Raw genomic sequence first — 21,604 nt, 5'->3', positions numbered from 1 at the left:
AAAAAATCATTCCCAGTACTTGTTTAATGATTTTAAATTCCCTTTTTATCTTTTGCTTTTAATTTTAAATCAATTGCCCTCTGTGATCTAAAGTGCTTCACAACAGAACTACCTCATTGTCTGATGATTCAGAAGAAAATGACTTAAACATCCACAGTTTGACCCTATTTTTATTTATTTGACCTATTCATGTCTTACCTTGGTCATAGTTTCTAGTTTTCGTATGGTGACCTTAGCTTTGATGAGTTGAGCTTCATCAGTACCATGTTCAGAGTCTTCTACATAACTATCTTTCCCAACATCTGGAAAAACAAACAAACAAAAGGTCAAAATAATTTTTCTGCAATTATCGTACCTAATTATTTGGGACAAGAGGTGTCTGGTTGGGGGTGGAGCTGCTTAGTATCTTACAAAGTCTTTTTGTATTTTTCCCCAAATATCCTCTTTTAATTAGTGGTATAGAAAAAAAAAATCATTCTTGGGACAGAGCCAAGATGATGAAACAAAGAAAGAAACCAGTCTGAATTTTCCTAACATTTCCCTCCTAGCAAATATTTTTGTTTTAGGTTTTTGCTAGGCAATGGGGTTAAGTGGCTTGCCCAAGGCCACACAGCTAGGTAGTTATTAAGTGTCTGAGACTGGATTTGAACCCCAGGTACTCCTGACTCCAGGGCTGGTGCTTTATCCATTGTGCCACCTAGCTGCTCCTCTCCTAGCAAACTTAAAATAACTTTTAAATCAAATTTTGGAATGGCAGAATCAACAAAAGTTCAGAGTGAGACATTTTTTTTTCCAATCTAAGAAATGGGAGGTCAGCATGTAAGATCTGTAATCCTAGGGGCAGGACTAGTCTGGAGTGTCCATGGAAGCAACAGTAGCATGAAAAAGTATGAGGCTTTGGAAAGTAATTTTCCATCCTGAAATGAGTAGAGACCAACTTTAAAATAAAATTTCAAGTAAAGAAATAATATGGAAAAATGAACAAACAACAACTAAAGAACTTGGTCATATGAAACTATTATGATGGTAGGGGAAGACAAAGATATGAACTCAGAAGATGACTACAACATGAAACCAGCCACAAGCAAAGGTACAAAGGAAAAATGTTAATTGGCCTAGGCCTACTGAGAATGTCTGGAATAGGTCAAGAAAGAGATGAGTGGTAAAGGAAAAAATTGAGAAAAGAAATAAGAATGCTGCAAGCAAATTAAGAAAAGAGAATTAACAGTTGGGTAAAGGAGGCGCGTGCGTGCGCGCACACACACACACACACACACACACACAATAAAGGAAAATATTACCTTAAAACATAGCACAGGTTTAATAGAAAAAGAGGTTGAAAAGTTCGCTAAAGAAAACAATTCTTTAAAAACTAGAATTTGGCAAATGAAAGCTGATGACTTTATGAGACATCAATAAACAATAAAGTTAAGTCAAAAACTGAAAATTGAAGAAAATATGTGTTATCTCATTATAAAAACAACTGACCTGGAAATTAGATCAAGGAGCAATTATTTAAGAATTATTGGACTACCTGAAAGTCATGATCAGAGAGACTTTAGACATTATATTTTAAGAAATTATTAATGACAATTACCCCAATATCTTAGATTCAGAGGCTAAAATAGAAAGTAAAATAGTCCACTAGTTTCCTCTTGAAAAAAATACAAAATGAAAACTTCTAGGAATGTTAAAACCAAATCCTAGAGTTTATGGGTCAAAGACAAAATATTACAAGCAGCTGGAAGAAACAGTTTAAAAATTTTGAATTACAGTCAAGATCACATGAAATTTAGTAGCCTTCAAATTAAAGCATTAGAAAGCTTGGAATATGATATTCTGGGAGGCAATAAAAGCAAGAATTGCAACCAAGAATGAAAGAAAACAGTATAATCATTCTTAAATGTCTACTTTGAGGAAATAGAGAACTGTCATTTTACTGATGAAAGAACCAGAGCTTATAGAAAATGTGACACTCAAATATAAGACTCAAGAGAAGTATAAAAAGGAAAATATGAAAAAACTTGAATATGTCAATTAGAGATTCAGTAAAGTTAAACTATTTCACTCCTCTATGGGAAGATTTTATGTGGAATACCTAGGAACTTTGTTATTATAAAAATGGGAAGAGTCTTCATAGACAGAAAGCATGATTATGAGTGTATTATGTTGGGATGATCTTCTTCCAAAAGATGAGGGGGGTGAAAATAGGAATGCTCTGGGGAAAGGGGGAAGAAAGAAGAAAAATGGGGGAAATTATGTAACAAAAGAAAAATTAAGGAAGAACTTTTAAAGTGGAGGGAAAAATGTCAGGGGTGTGTGGTGTTGGCAGGCTATGCTCCAACCTAACTCCCATTCCATTGGATAGAGAAATCTCTAACCCAATAGGAAAGTAAGAGGATAATTAATATGGGAGGGCAAATATCAAGGAAGGGAACAGTCAGAAGCAAAGCAGACTTTTAAGGAGGGACAGGATAAAAAGAGAGAAAAAAATATACCAAAGAAAACAGGATGGCAGGAAATACATATTTAGCAGTCATAATTTTAAAAGTCAATGGAATGAGTTCATTATAAAATGGAAGTGGACTGTAAAATGGAATAGAAACCAGAATCCAATAATAGGTTGCTCACAAGAGACATTTTTTATATAGAAAGACACACAGACACACACATATAGAGTTAAAATAAAGGATTGGAGCAGAATCCATCATATTTCAGGTGAAATAAAAAATATAGGTAGAAGTAGCAATCATAATCACAGACAAAACAAAAGCAATGAGATCTGATAAAAAGTCAGAGAAACTACATTTTGCTTAAAGATACTATAGAAAATGAAGTAATATAAAAATTCATACTGTTTCTCTGAAAAAGTCTCAGTTTTAAGTACAAATATATTTTATTTTTTTAATTTTGTTTAGGTTTTTGCAAGGAAATGGGGTTAAATGGCTTGTCCAAGGCCACACAGATAGGTAATCATTAAGTGTCTGAGGCCGGATTTGAACTCAGGTGCTCCTGACTCCAGGGCTGGCGCTGTATCTATTACACCACCTAGCCACCCCACAAATATATTTTATAAAAGCAAAAGCCTTCACCAGTTGATAAAGATACTAATAGACAATTTTCAGAAAAAACAATTGAAGCTATTTATAATCATATAAAATGCTTTAAATCATTTTTGATTAGAGAAATGCAAATTAAAACAACTCTGAGGTACTATCTCATATTTATCTGAAATGAAAAATGCTGAACATGATTAGGGAAAAAAGGTGTATTAAACTGTTGATCCAACCATGCTAGAAATTAGTTTAAAAATATATTGTAAGTGATTAACATAATATACACACCCTTTGATCCAAAAATGACACTCCTAGGGCTGAAAACCAAGAAGATTTTAAAGAAAAAAGGAAGGATCTATATGTTCAAAAAAAATCATGGCAACTTCTTTCTTTGGTGGTAAAGAATTAGAAAGTGAAGGGATGATCATCAAATTGGAAATGGTGCAGTATATAATTTTGATAGAGCAGTACTTTGATATGAGAAATGATGAGGGTAGTGGTGTTAGAGAAAAAAACGACAACATGGTAAGATCTAGATGAACTGATGTAAAGTGAAGTGAGAAAAACGAGGAAAGCATAGAGTCTAATAACTGCAATATATAATAATGATAAAATATAGAAAATTGGTTCCTCTAATGAATACAAGAAGACAATTCCCAAAGCACTTATGATGGAAAAAAAAATGCTATCCACTTCCAGAGAGAGAGAATGGAGGAACTTTGAGATCAAACTGAACCATAATTGTCTTTATTTTTTATTTTATTTTAGTTTTTTTATGTGATAAACCAATATGGAAATATGTTTTGCATTTTAAAGGTATAATTGATATAATTTCACCTGCCTTCCCAGTGAGCAGGAATATAGAGTGAGAAAGGACTGAACCAATTTGAAATGCAAAATTTAAAAAGAAAAGAATGTTTAAAAATAAATATTTTAAAAAGAAATAGTCATACTCTTTTAAAATATGTCATATGATGTTATAGTTAAAGTTACAATGTATTCTGGAGATCTTCCAGGCCATCTGCTTCATTTTTTAAATGAGGAAACTTGGTCCCACTTATTTTCTTGAACTTGATAGTCATTGCGCTGAAATATGCCAAACAACTAAAATGAATAAAATAAGATAATGACCTATATCTATAATTCACAATCCTCTTAGAAAGAAAACACTTTTTAGTATTTACTACTGCCTCAGGGTATATATATATATTACATAATATATACACATATACCTGTTTTATATATATATATATATATACATACATACACATATATAGGCTAAAATGTCACATAGGCTAAAATGTCCTTGAGAAATCTGGCACCTGAAAATCTTCCCACTAACCTTAGATAGCATGGAACAGTTGGTCCAGGGCTTGACCTCATTTGGAGGACATTTTTATGGATATATGTCAAGTACAGAATCAAATTGGAGTTTGATTTAGGAGACTTCAGCTGCTGTCCTGACTAGGAGAAGAAAGTGAGGCTGGTAACTTAGTACAGCACCCCCTCACTCATATCCAATTCATTTGTTTGCCATGGTATCACCTCCCTGATGTCGTAGTCTTCTTTGAGAATGAAGGACAAAAGAAAACATCATTACTTACTAGCCATGTGACCTTGCATAATGATTTCTTATCTCTCAGCCTTAGTTTTCTTACCTGTGAAATGAGGAAACTAAAATAGATGATTTCTAAGATCCTTTTTTATGCCTAAAATTTTCTGAAACTTCAGTTTCTATGCCATTTATTAAGTCTAATTTGAAAATCTGTTTTTTGCTTTTTCATGAATTTCCCTCCACAGAGGAAAATAAACTAAGCATTTGTCTGAAATCAAAAAAGACAAAATGATCTATATAAATCTCACAACAAAAAGATAATAAAAAAAAAGTCTAACACCAGTGGTCCTGTACTTGCTTGGTACTCTAATCCCACCTCTCAAATCTATCACCCATCCATTGCCATGACAGGTCCTTTATGAAGGAAATTCTTCATGCCTCACGCTTCTGCCAAATAGCACCTTCCCTATCTCTGAACTACTTTTAAATGTAGTGTCTGTGTATTTGTATTGTATGTACTTAATGTAGTGTTTGATGTAAGTATATTTTATTTTATGTGTGTATGTTCGTGTGTATGTGTAAGGAGAGTGTGTGTTTGTGTAAGGAGAGTGTGTGTTTAACTCTGCATATAAACTTTTTTTTTTAGATTTTCTAAGGCAATGGGGTTAAGTAGCCTGCCCAAAGCCACATGGCTAGGTAATTATTAAATGTCTGAGGCCGGATTTGAACTCAGGTACTCCTGACTCCAGGGCCAGTACTCTATCCACTGTGCAACCTAGCCACCCCAAGAAATAATGAAACACACTTTCAGTTTTTTTTAAGGTTTTTTCCAAGGCAAATGGGGTTAAGTGGCTTGCCCAGGGTCACACAGCTAGGTAATTATTAAGTGTCTGAGGCCGGATTTGAGCCCAGGTACGCCTGACTCCAGGGCCAGTGCTTTATCCACTGCACCACCTAGCCGCCCCTGCATATAAACTTCTTGAGGGCAGGGATAGTTTCCTTTTTGTCTTTTTTATTTTAAGCACCTAGAACAGTAGCTAACAGCCAGTAGGTACTAAATAAATACTTTTCCCACTTATCAAATTGCACTAACTGTGCCCCTTGCTTGGAAAATACTCCCTGCTTCTTTGAAGCCCTGATTTGCTTAAGGAAAGGCTCAATTCTTTTATCTTCTCCTCTGAGAATCATTTTCCTCATCCCCTTAGCTGTTAGTGTTCCCTTGTTCTCAAATTATGGACCATACACTTGTTATATTTCACCAGTTTTATTTTTAATTCTCTCTCTCTCTCTCTCTCTCTCTCTCACACGCACACACAATACAGTAAAGAAACAAAATCAGACAATCACAGATTGGGAGATAGACCTTAAAAGCCTGAAAGTCTAATTCCCCTTTCTAAAATGGATGAAGCATAGTGAAGTTAAATGATTGGTCCAGGAACTCACATATAGTAAATATCTTAGACCAGTTTGAACTCAATTTCCTGACTTTCAGTCTTGTGTTTTATTCACTTTTTCATATTGCCCTTTGTGAATGATAAAGTTTATCTTTCACCTCAAACCCACCCCTGATCTGACTTTCTCTCTTACTGAATGTTTCTATTATCAGCTTCCTCTCCCAGAAACAACCCCCATTTACTCCACATATGTGATAAGTTGACAGATCTACTTAATTCTAGGCCTAAACATCTTTCTCATATGCCCCCACTTTGAGATTCACTTAGCCTCCTTCATAATTTAGATACTCACTACCTTTCACCTCAACTAGAGGCAATTAGATGGTAAAATGTATGGAGTTCTGGACCTGGAATCAAGACCAGAGTTCAAATTCAAGTAGGTATGTGATCCTGGGCAATTCATATAACTTCTGATTGAGGCAATCTCCTCAGCTGAATATTGCGATGCAGGTACTACATAAATACTTTCTCCCTTCCTCCATGGTCTACTGTAAAAGTTTTTTTATTTTGCTACCATTTTCCTATCTTCCCTTTTGACATCCACTAACCTATCAAAATTTTTTCCTTAAAGTGTAGACCAGAACACATCACAACTTGACTAAACTTCCATTCACTCCCTATTATCAATGAGAGATTCATTATAGATATTCCTTTCTGCCTTTCCAGTCTCCTTACATATTAATTCTCTCCACAAATTCTAAGGTTAAAACATTCTGATGCAGTCATATTTAACCTTTTATCTTTGTGCTTTCAAAGTGTTTATTTCCTTTGCTTAGAACAGGGTTCTATCTTTTGAAATCTGAGATTTCCTTCAAGACTCCTCTCAAACCCAACCTACTGTATGAATCCTTTCCTCATTTCCCAATTTCCTTTCTCCAGCCATTGTTGATGTATATTTTATATCTCTTATATTTATACATAAATTACCTCCCTTATTAAAATATGCGATATTTAAGGAGAGGAGTTATTTCATGTTTGTTTTTGTAATACCAGTGATAGGTTAAAGTTCCTGGTACAAATTAGGTATATAACATTTGTTGGACATGGAGATAAATATTGATTCTTTTTCTTTTTCAGAGTAGGACGTAAATAATAATAATAATAGCTATCAGGTATGTAGTACTTTAAAATTTGCAAAGTATTTCATAAGAATCATCTTATTTTATCCCACCAATGACTTTCAGAAACAGACACTGTTACTATTCCCATGTTCCAGTTGAGGAAACTGAGGCAGACAGAAATTAAGTACCCATTGTCACTTAGTTATTAAGTATTTGAGACTTGATTTGAGCTCAGGTTTTCCTGACTAGTCACAATGTGTCATCTACTTAGACACTCTAAGTATTCAATAATCAAACATAAATAAATAAATAATATGTTAAGTAACCTTCTATAAGTACTTAATAAGCATTTTTGTTAGTGCTCATGTCATCATTGACATAGTTTTATAGAGAAGATACTAGCATATAGTTTTATCATTAATACCTCATTTTTTTTACCATGACATTGGTATAGTCATTTTTTAAAAACAAATCTAGTTTTAGTTGCATTTAGCAGGGGGTTCATAAAATCTTCCCACATTTCTCTTTCTATTCCCAATGTTCATTATTTCTCATAACAAAGTAGTATTCTATTACATTCATATACCATATTTTTATTTTGTTTTGCTTTTTAGTTTTTGCAAGGCAATGGAGTTAAGTGGCTTGCCCAGGGCCACACATCTAGGTAATTATTAAGTATCTGAACCCAGACTTGAACTCAGGTACTCCTGACTCCAGGGCTGGTGCTCTATCCCCTGCGCCACCTAGCCGCCCCCAATATACCATATTTTTTTTATAAAAAATAATATTATCCAACCAATGGTAATTTAATTTTTTTAATTAAGAAACACAGTTAAAACTCACATAAATTAGGTAATTTTTTGGTATTGATCTTCTTAGGCTATATTCCTAGCAGTGAGAAATATGAATCAAAGGATAGGACCATTATTTATTTTATGTATTTCTAAAATACTTTCCAGAATAGTATGACCAATTAGCAACTCCAGGTACAATATATTAGAGTCATATGTGGGGGAGTGTTTACAAGGAAATGGGATTAAGTGAGTTTCTCAAGGTCACACAGCTAGGTATTAGTGCCATTCTTTCATAAACCTTCCAGATCCTGAATATCACAATCTTTAGTCATCCTTATTTAGTTGTAAGGTATAGAGATTAAAACAGGGTTATTTTGAATTATATATATCTATTATTGATGATGTGATACTTCATTTTATGTGATCAATACTAGTTTACATGTCTTTTCTTTTATATACCTAGACCAGTTAACAATTGAGAAAGACTCAATATCACCAAGAGTATTCATCTATTAGAAATTATTCCTATTACATATATTTAGCAATATATTTCTGTTAGGTATCTTTATATTTTGGAAATCAGACTTACAATCAACTACTTTCCTTCTGATGAAGTTGCATTAATTGCAACAATTTAAAACCTTTTCCATTTCATGTAATACTGTAAAATAGAAAGGAATGAAAAAAAGGAATAAAAAAAGAATATTAAGGATATAAACCCAAAATGACAAAAAAATTATTTCAGAATAGAAAAGAAGAAAAGAGAATCAGTGAAGAAAAGAAAAAAAATCTTTTCCTCATAGGAGGGGAAACAACCAAAATGTTGCTACAGAATAAAAGAGAGAAAATGTTTAATTAACTGCTTAGATGAAAAATGGGAAAAAGAATAGAGGAGAGAATGGAAAAATAATAATTAAAATGCAACTCCTGAACTAGGAAGAGGGCAGACTAACACAATAGAAAGTCTCTGGGAATAGGCTTACTCCAAAGTACTTTTAAAGAAGTTGAATACACAGTCAAAATATTGATTTAAAAGAGAAGGGCAAAATATTCAAACCTAATTAATAACTTTAAATGTTAATGACTTAAACAAATGAACCAAATGACACATAAGGAAAAAAAATCATTATCCCAGTCCTAGGAGAAGAAAAAATCTGAAAAGGAAAAACAGAATTAAAACTTTATCTCAGGGTGGCTAGGTGACACAGTGGATAGAGCACCAGCCCTTGAGTCAGGAGCACCTGAGTTCAAATCTGACCTCACACTTAATAATTACCTAGCTGTGTAGCCTTGGGCAAGCCACTTAACCCCATTTGCCTTGTAAAAACCTAAAAAAAAAAATTTATCTCAAGCAAAGAAAAACAAACCACAACATAAGAAGTTGATTTCATTATGCTTAAGGGAACCATAAACAACAAAAATATATCAATATTAAGAATTCATGCATCTAAATTTATAAAAGAAAAATTTCCTGATTTGAAAAAAGACAACCAAAACTAATATGTAAACAAAAGAGAAAAAATATTTGAAATGGACAAAATTATTGGAGCATTTTGAACCAAATTTCTTTTGGCATCTTTTTAATATTTTTTTAATTTTTTTTCATCCATTTGTGTATGTAATTTTTTAAGTTACAAAATGTCCTTCCACCATCCCTTCCCAACCCCCTCCCCTCCGTGGCAAACAGACAGGTTAGCATTGTACATACATTCTTGAAAAACATGTTTACAGATTAGTCATTTATAGTATGAGGAATTAGGATAAAGGGAAAGAGATACAGGAGATAATTCTGCTTTAGTGCTCATCAGATTCTGAAGGGTTTTTTTTTGTCTGTTTATCTTCCTCTGCTTGGGGATAACGTTGTCCACAGCCAGTCTAATACAGTTATCCTAGCTCTCTGACCTGCTGAGAGGAGCTGCTTCCATCGAGGTTGTTCATCTCAGTGTTGTTGATGTGTACATTGTTCTCGTGGTTCTGCTCCCTTCTCTCAGTATCGGCTCCTTTAAGTCATTCCATGCTAAAGTCCAACCATTTATGGTTTCTTATAGAACAATAATATTCCATAGTATTCATGTACCATAACTTGTTTAGCCATTCCCCAATGGATGGGCATCCCCTCAATTTTCAATTCTTTGCTCTACAAAAAGAACTGCTATGAATATATTAAATCATGTGGACTTTTTCCATTTTTGATGATGATTACTTCCAGATATAGGCCTAGAATTGGAATTGCTGGCTCAAAGGAAATGAACATTTTTATTGCTCTTTGGACATAGTTCCATATTGCTCTCCGGAATGGTTGGATCTGTTCAACTGGTATCTTTTGAATGATATCACTAAAAAAATACTATATATCACTTAAAACATACATTAAGATTGAAAAAGGAAGTAATGAGCTGATTAAGCAACTAAAACTTAGAAAACTAAGGGATCAGTAAATCCAAAATTAACTCCAAAAGGAAAATATTAAAAATTTGGAGGGAAATAGATCAAATAGAAAGAAGAAAAGCACTATAAAATGATTTAAAAATCTAAATCTACTAATTTGAAATAAGACGACTAAATTGATAGATATTTTTAGCTCACTTAAAAAAAGTTGAAGGAACCTAATAAAATTAACCAAATTAAAATGAATGAAGGGTGAAATCACAACAGAAAACAGAATCTACCACAATAAAACCTAAATTTTGTGGAATAGATAATATTTATGGAACAGATAAATTGTGAAAAACATAAAATATCACCATTATTTAAACACCAAATAGACATTTTAAAAGATTGAGTTTTAGAAAAGGAAATTAAAATTACAATAAATGAATTACCAAAATCAATGGGGAGCTTGGGAAGGACAACGATCAATTATCCTGGTCTATGTAGATGGATTTATAGAACTCTGTCAACCATTTTTGGAATACTATTTCATTTTCCCCCAATTACTTGTAAATACAATATTTAACTTTCATTTTTAGAAATCTTGAGTTTCAAATTTGTTCTTTCCCTTCCTTCCTCTCTCTGAGATGGTAAACAATTTGTCTATCAAAGTTTTAAAGCAAATTTTTAAAGAAGTATTGTTGTATTTCCAATACTATATACATTATTTTTTTTAAAAGACAAAGATGAGAAAGAATTCACTTTATTAACTTCTTTATTTTTTGAGGAAAATATATTCATAATGATTAGTTAAAAATTATCTCTTTTCTTGATTCTAAAAAGTATTTCTAAGTCATTGTTATTCAGTAAATCCTATTATGTGATTTTTCCCATAGAAAGTATGGATAATTTATTCATATTTATCTAGGAATTCAGAACTTAATTTTTTTCCCTCAAAAAATTTAAAATTGTTAAAGAATTCTACATTCTACATTAAAAAGCTTCAAAAATCTCATTCAGTCCATTCAATCCAATCTGACAAACACTGATAAGCACTATGCTAGCGGAAAGCTCATTGGCACAGTGGATAAAACTGGGCTTAAAAATTTGAAGATTCATTTTCAAGCATTTTAATGTGATCTCAGACACTTAATAACTTTGTGACCCTGGACAAGTCACTTAACCCTGCTTGCCTCATTTTCCTCATTAGTAAAATGAGCTGGAGAATTACTCCAGGAGAGTTGGACATGACTAAAACTCACACTAAAACAACAAACTATTAAAAAATGCTTACAAAGACAAAATGAAAACCAATTTCTGTTCTCTAGCAGCTAACTTCTTCCTGAATAATGTCTGAGGTAATCTTGGGTAAGATATTTCAATGTCCTAATTCTCTATACTCTGTCATATAATTCATAGTACTTAATTGAATGGAGTCATATTCATGAAGACATTGACCTAAGGATGGCTTTCTACTTTTGGAATTTTCCTTAATCCAACTTTTCAGAGCATTTAAAAATATTTCTTTTTCCTTCATCTTAATAATACTAATCAATTTTTTTGGAGCAAGACCAGACTAGGGATTCCTAGTTTATGATGAAGATGCTTGTATTTTGTCCTCAGTTGCTGGATGCTCCTTCAATGATTTTTGAACTTGAAATCAAATATTTAGAGTAACAATGGGGAAGTTTTATTGTTACTTTTTCATGTCCCTTTTCTCCCAGGGGCCATTTGATATTTATGACATTGTTTATGGTCCTTACAAAATTATCAGTTTAAAAATTAGCCTGCTGTATTTTGTCATTTAAGTAATCCACCACTAAAAACTACCTAGATTTATTGACTCCTTTGTTCTACCTTCAGAGACAAAATGATTTCCCAGGTCTTATATAGCCTAGGGGTCAGACATTCCCCATCCCTGATCAAGATCTAAAAGAGATCTCAGAGGACAGAGCTTCTAACCTCTTTATTGTACAGATGAGAGAACATTTTACATATGGGGAAAATAACTGTGGAAGGTGAAGTGATTTTTCTAGAATTCTACACATATTAAGCATCTGAGGAAGGATTCAAAATTAAGTTTCCAAATTTCTGGAACTACAAGCCCTTAAGTTTATTTACCGTGAAACTGAAAGTTTTACATAGTAGCAGTAAACCCTAGATCAAGTATGAATGAAACCAGGATTTCAAAAAATAATGAATCCAATCTCCATTACTATAGCATGGTTAGGAAGTATCAAGCTACTAGCTATTAAATTGAAAGTTTCAAATCATATCAACTAATGTCATCATATTTATCCCCTATGTGATCTACTGAAAATGACACTTAGATCTGAGAGGAGATTTAGGTCCAAACTTTATCACTTGCATTGGGTTACCTGGAGTAAGTCACCTGATTAATCTGAGTCAAAGTTCCTTAATATGTTCACTTTTCTTACAGTTACTTGCAGTATGTCTCCTAGTGTTACTGAGAGCCTTATGAGATAATGCATTGAAAATGTTTTGCAAGTCTAAAACACTTTTTAAGTATCAGCTATTATATTCTGCTAATAATAACCTCTCAGAAATGATGATCGCTTCTGATTTATCTTTGTATTTCCCCATAGTGCTTAGTATAGAATTCAGCAAATTGATTCTAAAGAACTGTTTGATGAATGGATGGACAGATGTGTCAAAAGGCTTATATTTGTGACCTGCAAAACATTCTGGGACCATAGCATGAATGTCAGAGTTAAAAAGCAATCCTGATTTTTAAACATTAAATCAACTGAGAAGCTATGACAAAATGTGGGTGTATGCCAAATGGAACATTTCACATCCAACCCAGAGAGGATCTTCATACTCATAGTAATGTAATTTATGACAAAATCTTTTTTGTTGCCTTCTCTTTTCAGCTGTTTCAGTTCATGTCCCACTCTTCATCACCCCATTTGGGATTTTCTTGGCAGAGACACTGGAGAGGTTTGTCATTTCCTTCTCCAGTTCATTTTAAAGATGAGGAAAATGAGGTAAACAGGGTTACGTGACTTGTCCAGAATTACACAGCTAATGTCTGAGGATAGAGTTGAACTTAGGAAGAGGAGCCTTGCATACATCAGGACCAGCACTCAAAATCTTAATATCATAGATATAAAGTTTGCAGAAACTATCAAATGCAATTCCTTCATTTTGCAAATGGAGAAACTAGATAAAGAGACAAATGAAGTGATTTGTCCAGGGTAAAAGTTAATAAGTATTTGAGGTCAAATTTGGGGAACCTGAACTTCCAAAATCAAAGTTTAGTGCTTTATCCTTAAGGACAGATAGGGAAATGCTAAAGATGAGGGAAACCTATTAAGAGGTCCACTCCACATCTCCTTGAATTAGGTCATTGAACATTGCTCTATGAGCTGTATTCTTTTTTTTTTTTAGGTTTTTTTTTTGTATGAGCTGTATTCTTTTCAGATTAAGTTGAAACAACACTGCTGGTGCCTTAAAAAATCAGGAATAACTAATGATCTCAGAATTATGTTTTTTTTTTCTCTTAATTAGTGACTCTAGAGGATTGACAATTGAATATTGCTACTGACATGCTACTCTGAGATCCTGTAGCACTAGTCCGATCATTTTGGAAATGTGGGTCATTGTTCATAATTCAGATTAGAAGAAAACACATTCCACCCCACTACCAAACCAATCAACCGTGAAACAAACTATTTTATTTAATAAGATGGAGACTTTTTGGGTGTGAGGATTTTTCATTTTTGTCTTTGTATCTTGGAGTTCATCTTAAAAACCATTCTTCCATCCATTCAAAGCAAGCAATTTTGCATTCCTTTCTGTTTTTATGCTACAAAAAGATCAGTCTGTATCCTTGTTACAGAGTTGATAAAACAGATGGTTCTGTTTATTGGCTAGATGATGTTTTGTATCAAGGCTAAAGCACAGATAATCCATCTATAAGGTTAATAAAAATAGAGTCTAGCTACTTTTCTTATGGTTTAAAAAAATTCCTTCAAACTTCATAAGGGTAGGGAAGTGTAGATTTCTTAAGTCGTTTCACAGCTACTATGTTTGGTGGTCTCTGTGCTCCTAATAAAAATTTCTAATTAATTGATTTCAAATTAATTTATGGCATAGATACCATTTTGCCATAGCAACTCCCAGTTTTTAAATGCTAGTGAATCAAATGGAACTGAATCCTGGTATAGCATCTTAACACTCAGAAATACATAGGATGCTTTTGTGAACATTATTATGTAGACAAAATGTCAGTAGACTATATACCTATTGAGTCCTTCCAGTTCTGTGGTGCCCTAATGAGTTTTCTTTGTACTGCTATTCATTGGTATTCATACCTCACACTTTGTCTTATGATTTATGAGCGCCATACAGTCACAAAATGTGGACTTGGGCCTTAAATTCAAGAGTGCTTGATTTGTCATTTGAAGGTGTGAATTTAACCCTTCATCATGACACTAATAGATTGGCTGCTGCTAAAATTTTTTCATCTGCAAATCTATGATCTAATCCTTATAGACATATGACCTTAAGTCAAGTCTTTAAACCTCTCAGCATCAATTTTCTCCTCTGTCAAACAAAATGCTACATGAAGTTTCTACGATTCCTTTAGAATAAAAAAAAAATTGGAATCAAGAAAACTCAAAATACTGCATGGGAGATTATAATTTAAAGTAACTTGGCATTTCACACTTAATTTAAAATATCTTAATACCAATGGATGTCACCCGTATAATATTACTCTTGATGTGCTTCTAATCTTTCTAGATAATTGGGAAGAAGCTATATCATCTATCTGGAACCTGAAATTCTTTTTTAGCAGACAATGAATGGTGAAGACATTACTATCACTAAAATTCTGTTTTAGCTCCTAGAAATACAAAAACAAAATCAAGGGTAGACAGTAGAAAAAGAAGTTACTTTTTTTAGGTTTTTTTTTTCTTGGCAAGGCAAATGTGACTTGCCCAAAGCCACACAGCTAAGTAATTCTCTGAGGTCAGATTTTGAACTTGCGTCCTCCTGACTCCAGGGTTGGTGCTTTATCCACTATGCTGCCGCCTATCTGCCCCTAAAAAAAAGTTACTTTTGAGGCCTCTTTCAGATCTATATATGCCAAACCCAGGAGGACCATTCAGCTAGATCAGCTATGTACCAATTCTACATACCTGTATGAACCACAGAAAGAAAGATGAATTTTAATTGTACATTCAGAGTTGGAGCTTCAGTAGGATTTCAGGAAGATCATTTAATCTTTCTGATTCCCATAGTTCTCTATTTTGAAAATAGGACTCAAGATTGGATGGATTCTAAAATTCTTTTCATTTTCTACACATATGATTATAAGATTCCACTCCACAGTAGATGTCATTGACCCTGATCTCCAAGGAGATCCTGGATATAAAGTGATCTGTCTCTAGTTCGGATAGAGTTCCTAGATACAAATGGAGTAGGGCTGGGCAAGTTAAGGTAGAGTTGAGGAGCACCATCTCTCTATCCTTAACAATAAGTGTTTATCATCCTTAGCAATAAATGATATTAGCATCGTTAACATTAGATAAGACCAAAAACTTGGTCATAGATTTTGAGTACCAAAAGCATTATGGGAAAGGATAAATAGGTCCGAACCAAATCTTTTACCTAAAGTAGGAAGGGATCTGGGGTGAACAAACCCTTTTATTTGTCATTCCCTACTACCAAAGCCAGGTGGATTTCCAGAGTGGTTTGATTTAAAGTGTGTCCTACATCCCTTCCATCCTGCAAGGATGTCTCCAACAACTTCTGAAATTCCACTAATTAATGAATTATTAAGATAAGATTTGGAGGGGCAGCATGGTGATGCAGTAGATATAAACACAATGTCAAGACTACTCGAGTTCAAAACTAGTCTTAGACACTTACCATATATTTGACCCTGGGTAAATCACACAAAACCATGTTTGCCTCAGTTTCCTCATCTGCAAAATTAACTGTAGAAGGAAATGGCAAACCATTCTTTTATCTCTGCCAAGAAGACCCCAAATGGAGTCATGAAAAGTCAGACACACAGCGAAATAACTGAACAACAAACAACAAAACCTAAGCTTTTAAGGAAGAAAAGTTTAGAGAGAAACTTTAGTTTAATGTATTTTAACTGCATCAATCTATTTTCCTCTCACTTAGGTAATAAGAACCAAAGAGAATGTGAGAAACTTTGGTAGAGTGGGGAAAGAGGTGAGAGGTACTTAGTAGAATTCAGCACATGGAAAGGCTAAGTAAGAATAGGTAATAAAATGTCAGTAGGAACTCCAGTATGAGAGATCTAGGCACCTAATGAGATGGAGAGTCCTAAGATAGAAGGTCAACATAGGAATATATTTGAATGGGGTCAATGGCAATCTTAGATTACATAAGAGAGTTCACTGAAGTCAATCCTACCCATATGAGCAATGAGCTCTACCCACCAATCACAAATTTCATTTAGTTCCTCAGTTCTCTTCTCCTTCCCTGACTTCCCCATATATTTTTCAGTCCCAGATAAAACTACAAATGCCTTGTTTTATATGAAGAGAGGCTAACCCAGGGGTTAAAAAAACAACAAATTCTTTAGGTCTAGGATTTGAGTTCTAAGAACTAAACTTGGTACCCCAGTCCCTGCCCATCAATTGTTTGAACCCTCTTCTCACTTTGAGAAACACTCAAAACTGGGAAACCCTCTATAAAAGAAGTGAAAATGTCCAGAAAAAAATTATACCAAGATAACATTATGGAGAAAAGCTTAGTAGATTAATCAATACAATGATTAACCATGAATCCAAAAGAATGAAGATGAAAGGTAAGATGAATTAAAAAACTGCCTAAAGAAATATGCGTTTTCAGACATGGGTAATGAGTCAATTTGTTTTACAAGGTCTGTTCAGGGATATTTTTTAAAAATTTGCTCATCGTGTTTGTGGGTCACCAAGGGAAAGACAGAATGATTTTTAAAAATTTTTAAAGAAATTAGGAATATTTTCAATCCTGCTATTTCAATAATATAACACTAATTTCTCTGACATCTAGTAAAAGGAAGCAATCAGAGCTATAAAACCCATTCATCCTTTAGCAAGTTTTTGACTTCTACATTATTATACTACCCTCCCTTTCTCCTTTCCTCCCTCCCCACCGTGGAAGCAAACAATCTAATATAGGTTGTCCATGTAAAGTCATGTTTAACAAAGTGCATATTGTTAAAAAAAAAAAAGAATTAGGATAAAGCAGAAAAAGATTATGAGAGAATGAAACAGAAAAAAAATTAAGAAGTGAACATAATATGCTTTCCTCTCCATCCAGACTCCATAGTTTTTCCTCTGGATGTAGTTGGCATTTTCCATAACAAGTCCCTCAGGAATGTCCTTGATCACTGAACTGCTGAGAACAGCTGCATTCATCAAAGTAAATCATCTCACAATGTTGCTGCTAATGTATACAATGTTCTGGTTCTCTTCACTTCACTCAGCATCAGTTTATGCAAATCTTTCTAGCTTTTTAAAAACTCTGGTTGCTAATGATTTATTGCAGAACAATAGTATTCCATATGCATAACAATGGATATGAATTGGATATGATATCCCCAACTGACCAGCATTTTCTCAATTTCCAATTCATTGCCACTACAAAAAGAACTACTATAAACATTTTTGAACATGTGGGTCTTTCCCCCTTTTAATGATCTCTTGGGAACATAGACCTAGAAGTGGTATTGCTGGATCAAAAATATGCTCAGCTTTATTGCATTTTATAGATCTAAATTGCTCTACAGAATGGTTGGATCAGTTCACAACTCCACCAGCACTGCATTAGTGTCTCAGCTTTCCCACATTCTCTCCAATATTGATCATTTTTTTTTGTCATTTTATCCAATCCAATAGATGTGAGATGGTACCTCAAAGATGTTTTAACTTGCATTTTTCTGATCACTAATGATTTGGAAAACTTTTTTCATGTAACAATAGAAAGCTTCAACTGAGAATTGCCTGTTCATATCCTTTGAATATTGATCAACTAGAGAATGATTTATATTCTTAGAAATTCAATTCAGTTTTCTATATATTTTAGAAATGAGTACTTTAGCAGAAATATTAACTGTGAAAATTATTTCTGAGCTTTTTGCATTCCTTCTAATGTTCTATTTATAACTTTCTTCCTCCTTTTCTCTTATCCCTCCTCACCAACATTTTGCTTCTGATTGCTTCCTGCCTCACACTGTCCTTTTCCTTACTACTTCCCTTAAGGTAGGATAAATTTCTAGTCTCAATTGAGGATGTATATCATTTCCTCTTTGAGCCAAATCTGTTGGAGTAAGATTCACTCAATAAGATTTCATACTCGCCCTTCTTTCCCTCTACTATAATAGGATCTTTGTGCCTTTTGAAGTGATATTAATTATCCTCTAATGCCTCTGTCCTCACAGTATAATACTTTTTTTTTACATATCTTAATTATTTTGTACCTCTCATACTCCCATCCTCTGTCAAAGTATATTCTTTTCAACTATCCTGATAGGACAGTTCTCTTATTTTTAGGTTTTTGCAAGGTATATGGGGTTAAGTGACTTGCCCAAGGCCACATGGCTAGGTAATTATTAAGTGCCTGAGGTTGGATTTGAACTCAGGTAATCCTGACTCCAGGGCTGGTGCTCTTATCCACTGCGTCCCCTAGCCACCCCCGATAGGACAGTTCTTAAGAGTCATAAGCATTAATACTATCATGATCAATTTATACCCATACTCTCTAATTACATTCTTTTCAAGTATCCTAAAAGAAATACAATTCTCAAAGGTTACAGGTATTATCTTATCACTTAATTTTATTGACTAACTTTTTTTTTGTCATACTTATTGACCCTACAGTTTTTTCTTTCTGTTCAACATTCTACATGTCTTCTTATTTTTGAGGATCAAATTTTCTATTTGGTTCTGGTCTCTTTTTTTAAGGTAAATTACAAAATTATCTACTTTGTTGAAAATTGATCTTTTCCCTGAAAGAATTTGCTGATTTTCTCAGGATAGTTCATACTTGTAATTCAAGTTCCTTTGTCTTCTGAAATATCATTTTCAGGGTCTCTGATGCTTTAATGTGGATGCTGCTAAATCCTACATAATCCTGACTATGGTTCCTTAGTAATTCAATTGCTTCTCTTTGTTAGTTTGTAGTATTTTCTCCTTTATCTGAGAATTCTGAAATTTGACTATAATATTCCTTGGAGATTTAAATTAGGGTTCTCATTCTGGGGATGATCAATGTGTTCTTTCAAGGTCTCTTGTCTTCTTGCTCTAAAATATTAGGGCAATTTTCTATGATAATTTACTGCAGAATATTGTTCCAACTCTTTTTCTGATCATGGCTTTCAGGTAAACAAATAATATATAAATGATCTTTTCTGGATCTGTTTTTTCCAGATCAGTCATTTTTTTTTTTCTAAGCAGTATCTTACATTTTCTTCTGTTTTTCAGCTTTTTGTTTTTATTTCTTGAAATCTTAGAGTCTCATAGCATCATTAGCTTCCATTTGTCCAATTCTAAGTTTTAGGTATTATTTTCTTCAGCTGGCTTTTGTGTTTCCTTTCCCCATCAGTTAATTTTATACATTTACAAGAAAAATACCATACCTTCTTTCTGCTTTGCAGTTTCATAGTATCATCTAGAGATTCAAAGGACTTCAGAAGTGACACTAAGGTCTTTTTTTTGTTCTTTGTTTTTCTTAAATGCTAAATACCCTCCAGGAAAATCAAAGTATTTTAGAAAAATAATCATGTAAAAAATTCCCACAAGCTATGGAAATCCTTATATTCATACAGCTTTCTAAGTTCTTTCACTCAGTTTCTAAAATGACCAAAAATTTTTGTGTCATCATTGGTCAGGAGCCCAGGATTGAGCCCCATACCCTCTACTATAAAGTTAACGAAGACAGCAGGAAGGATTTTTGCAAACATAACATGGGATAATTTCTGTGGCTGCATTACTGGTGAATCTGTTTCTAAGGAATCTATTCTAAGATATATCTGTGATCTTATCATATTGAACATTCCTTCCAGTGATACCACTTTAGCCAAGTCATTATTGGATATTTTATATAATTTTTGTCTATATCTAATTTTAAATTACAGCCTGATGGTTCAAATAAAACCTGAAGTTCTTCCCTTACTCTTCCAGTTATTCCAAGAATGTTAGTGAAGTATTATGCTTTCCATTAAAAAGTCTTACTTTGTGATGCAACTTCATGTTACTGATAAGGTTTAGATAAAGAGTCAGGAAGACTAGGTTTAAATTCCATTGCTGATGCTTAACAATATCTCTGACCACTGGTAAATCATTCAACCTCTTTGACACTTTAGCAATTTTCTTAAGACAGTAAATAATAGAATTTAATTACTAGAGGCAGGAACTTTTCATTTTGTCTTCCCAGTATGTAACATGATACTAGACATGTAGAAGGTATGTAATATATGCTTGATGGTTTCATATAATGCTGCTTATTATGCAAAGTTGTTATTCTAAAGGAGAATTAAGAACATTATTTGCTATGAATATGATATAACTTGTCTTAAACATGTAGTTCATTGGCTAGGCTGTCAGGGATGTTCTTGATTTCTTCAGTCACAAAGAAAAATCCTGGGGAGGACATGAGACTGATGCAGGTGCCTCCTGGTCCTTCTTAATTCACAAATTACAGACTAGACTGTACCTCTAATACTGACCCGTGTCTTGTATGTGTCACTGGTGCCATAAGGAGACAGAGAAAGTCTGACTGTATGGATGCTGAGCAACCTCAAGACATGAATTGGCTTGGTGTCTTCATTTTGTGCCCCTAAAAAGGATATAACTGGTATTGTGAAATAGACATAATGGATTATGATAAGCTAGTAAGAGCTCTGGCTAAGGCAAGAAACTTGGTTTTAAGTTTTAGACTTGATACTGGTAGATGACATCGGTTTTCTCCCCTCTAAAATGGGGGAGTTAGTACTATACTGCCTATTTCATTGGGCAGTAGGATAATTATATAATTAAATGAAAATGAGCAGACTTGTAAAATATAAGCATGCTTTTCTCAGTTCCTAGCAGCTTATCTAGGTCTTATTCTATGAACAATTTAACCATGACTAGAGCTTAACTCAAATCTTTACTACTCTATTTCTCCACTAACTGCCTGGTCACTGAAGGGACACCTACCTTTTTTTTCCAGTCCTTTGCCTCCTCATGTTATGTCATTTCCTAGAGAATGGAAACACTGAGAACAGGTACAAACTTGCATTCTTTCATTTGTATCACTAGACTTAGTAGTAGTATAATATATAGTA

General features: G+C 33.6%; 1 protein-coding gene across 1 annotated transcript in view; it reads right to left on the bottom strand.

The window, feature by feature from the left end:
* ANO3 (anoctamin 3) overlaps positions 1 to 21,604 on the bottom strand; it is a 230,987-nt gene that overhangs the window by 200,322 nt on the left and 9,061 nt on the right. The window contains exon 2 of the mRNA XM_074227568.1: positions 199 to 302. Within this exon, the coding sequence (XP_074083669.1) occupies positions 199 to 302 (104 nt within the window). The remainder of the gene's footprint in view (positions 1 to 198; positions 303 to 21,604) is intronic.

Source organism: Macrotis lagotis, chromosome 3 (genome assembly GCF_037893015.1).
Source record: "Macrotis lagotis isolate mMagLag1 chromosome 3, bilby.v1.9.chrom.fasta, whole genome shotgun sequence".
NCBI lineage: Eukaryota > Metazoa > Chordata > Mammalia > Peramelemorphia > Peramelidae > Macrotis > Macrotis lagotis.
This window is presented reverse-complemented; position numbering and strand designations above follow the sequence as displayed.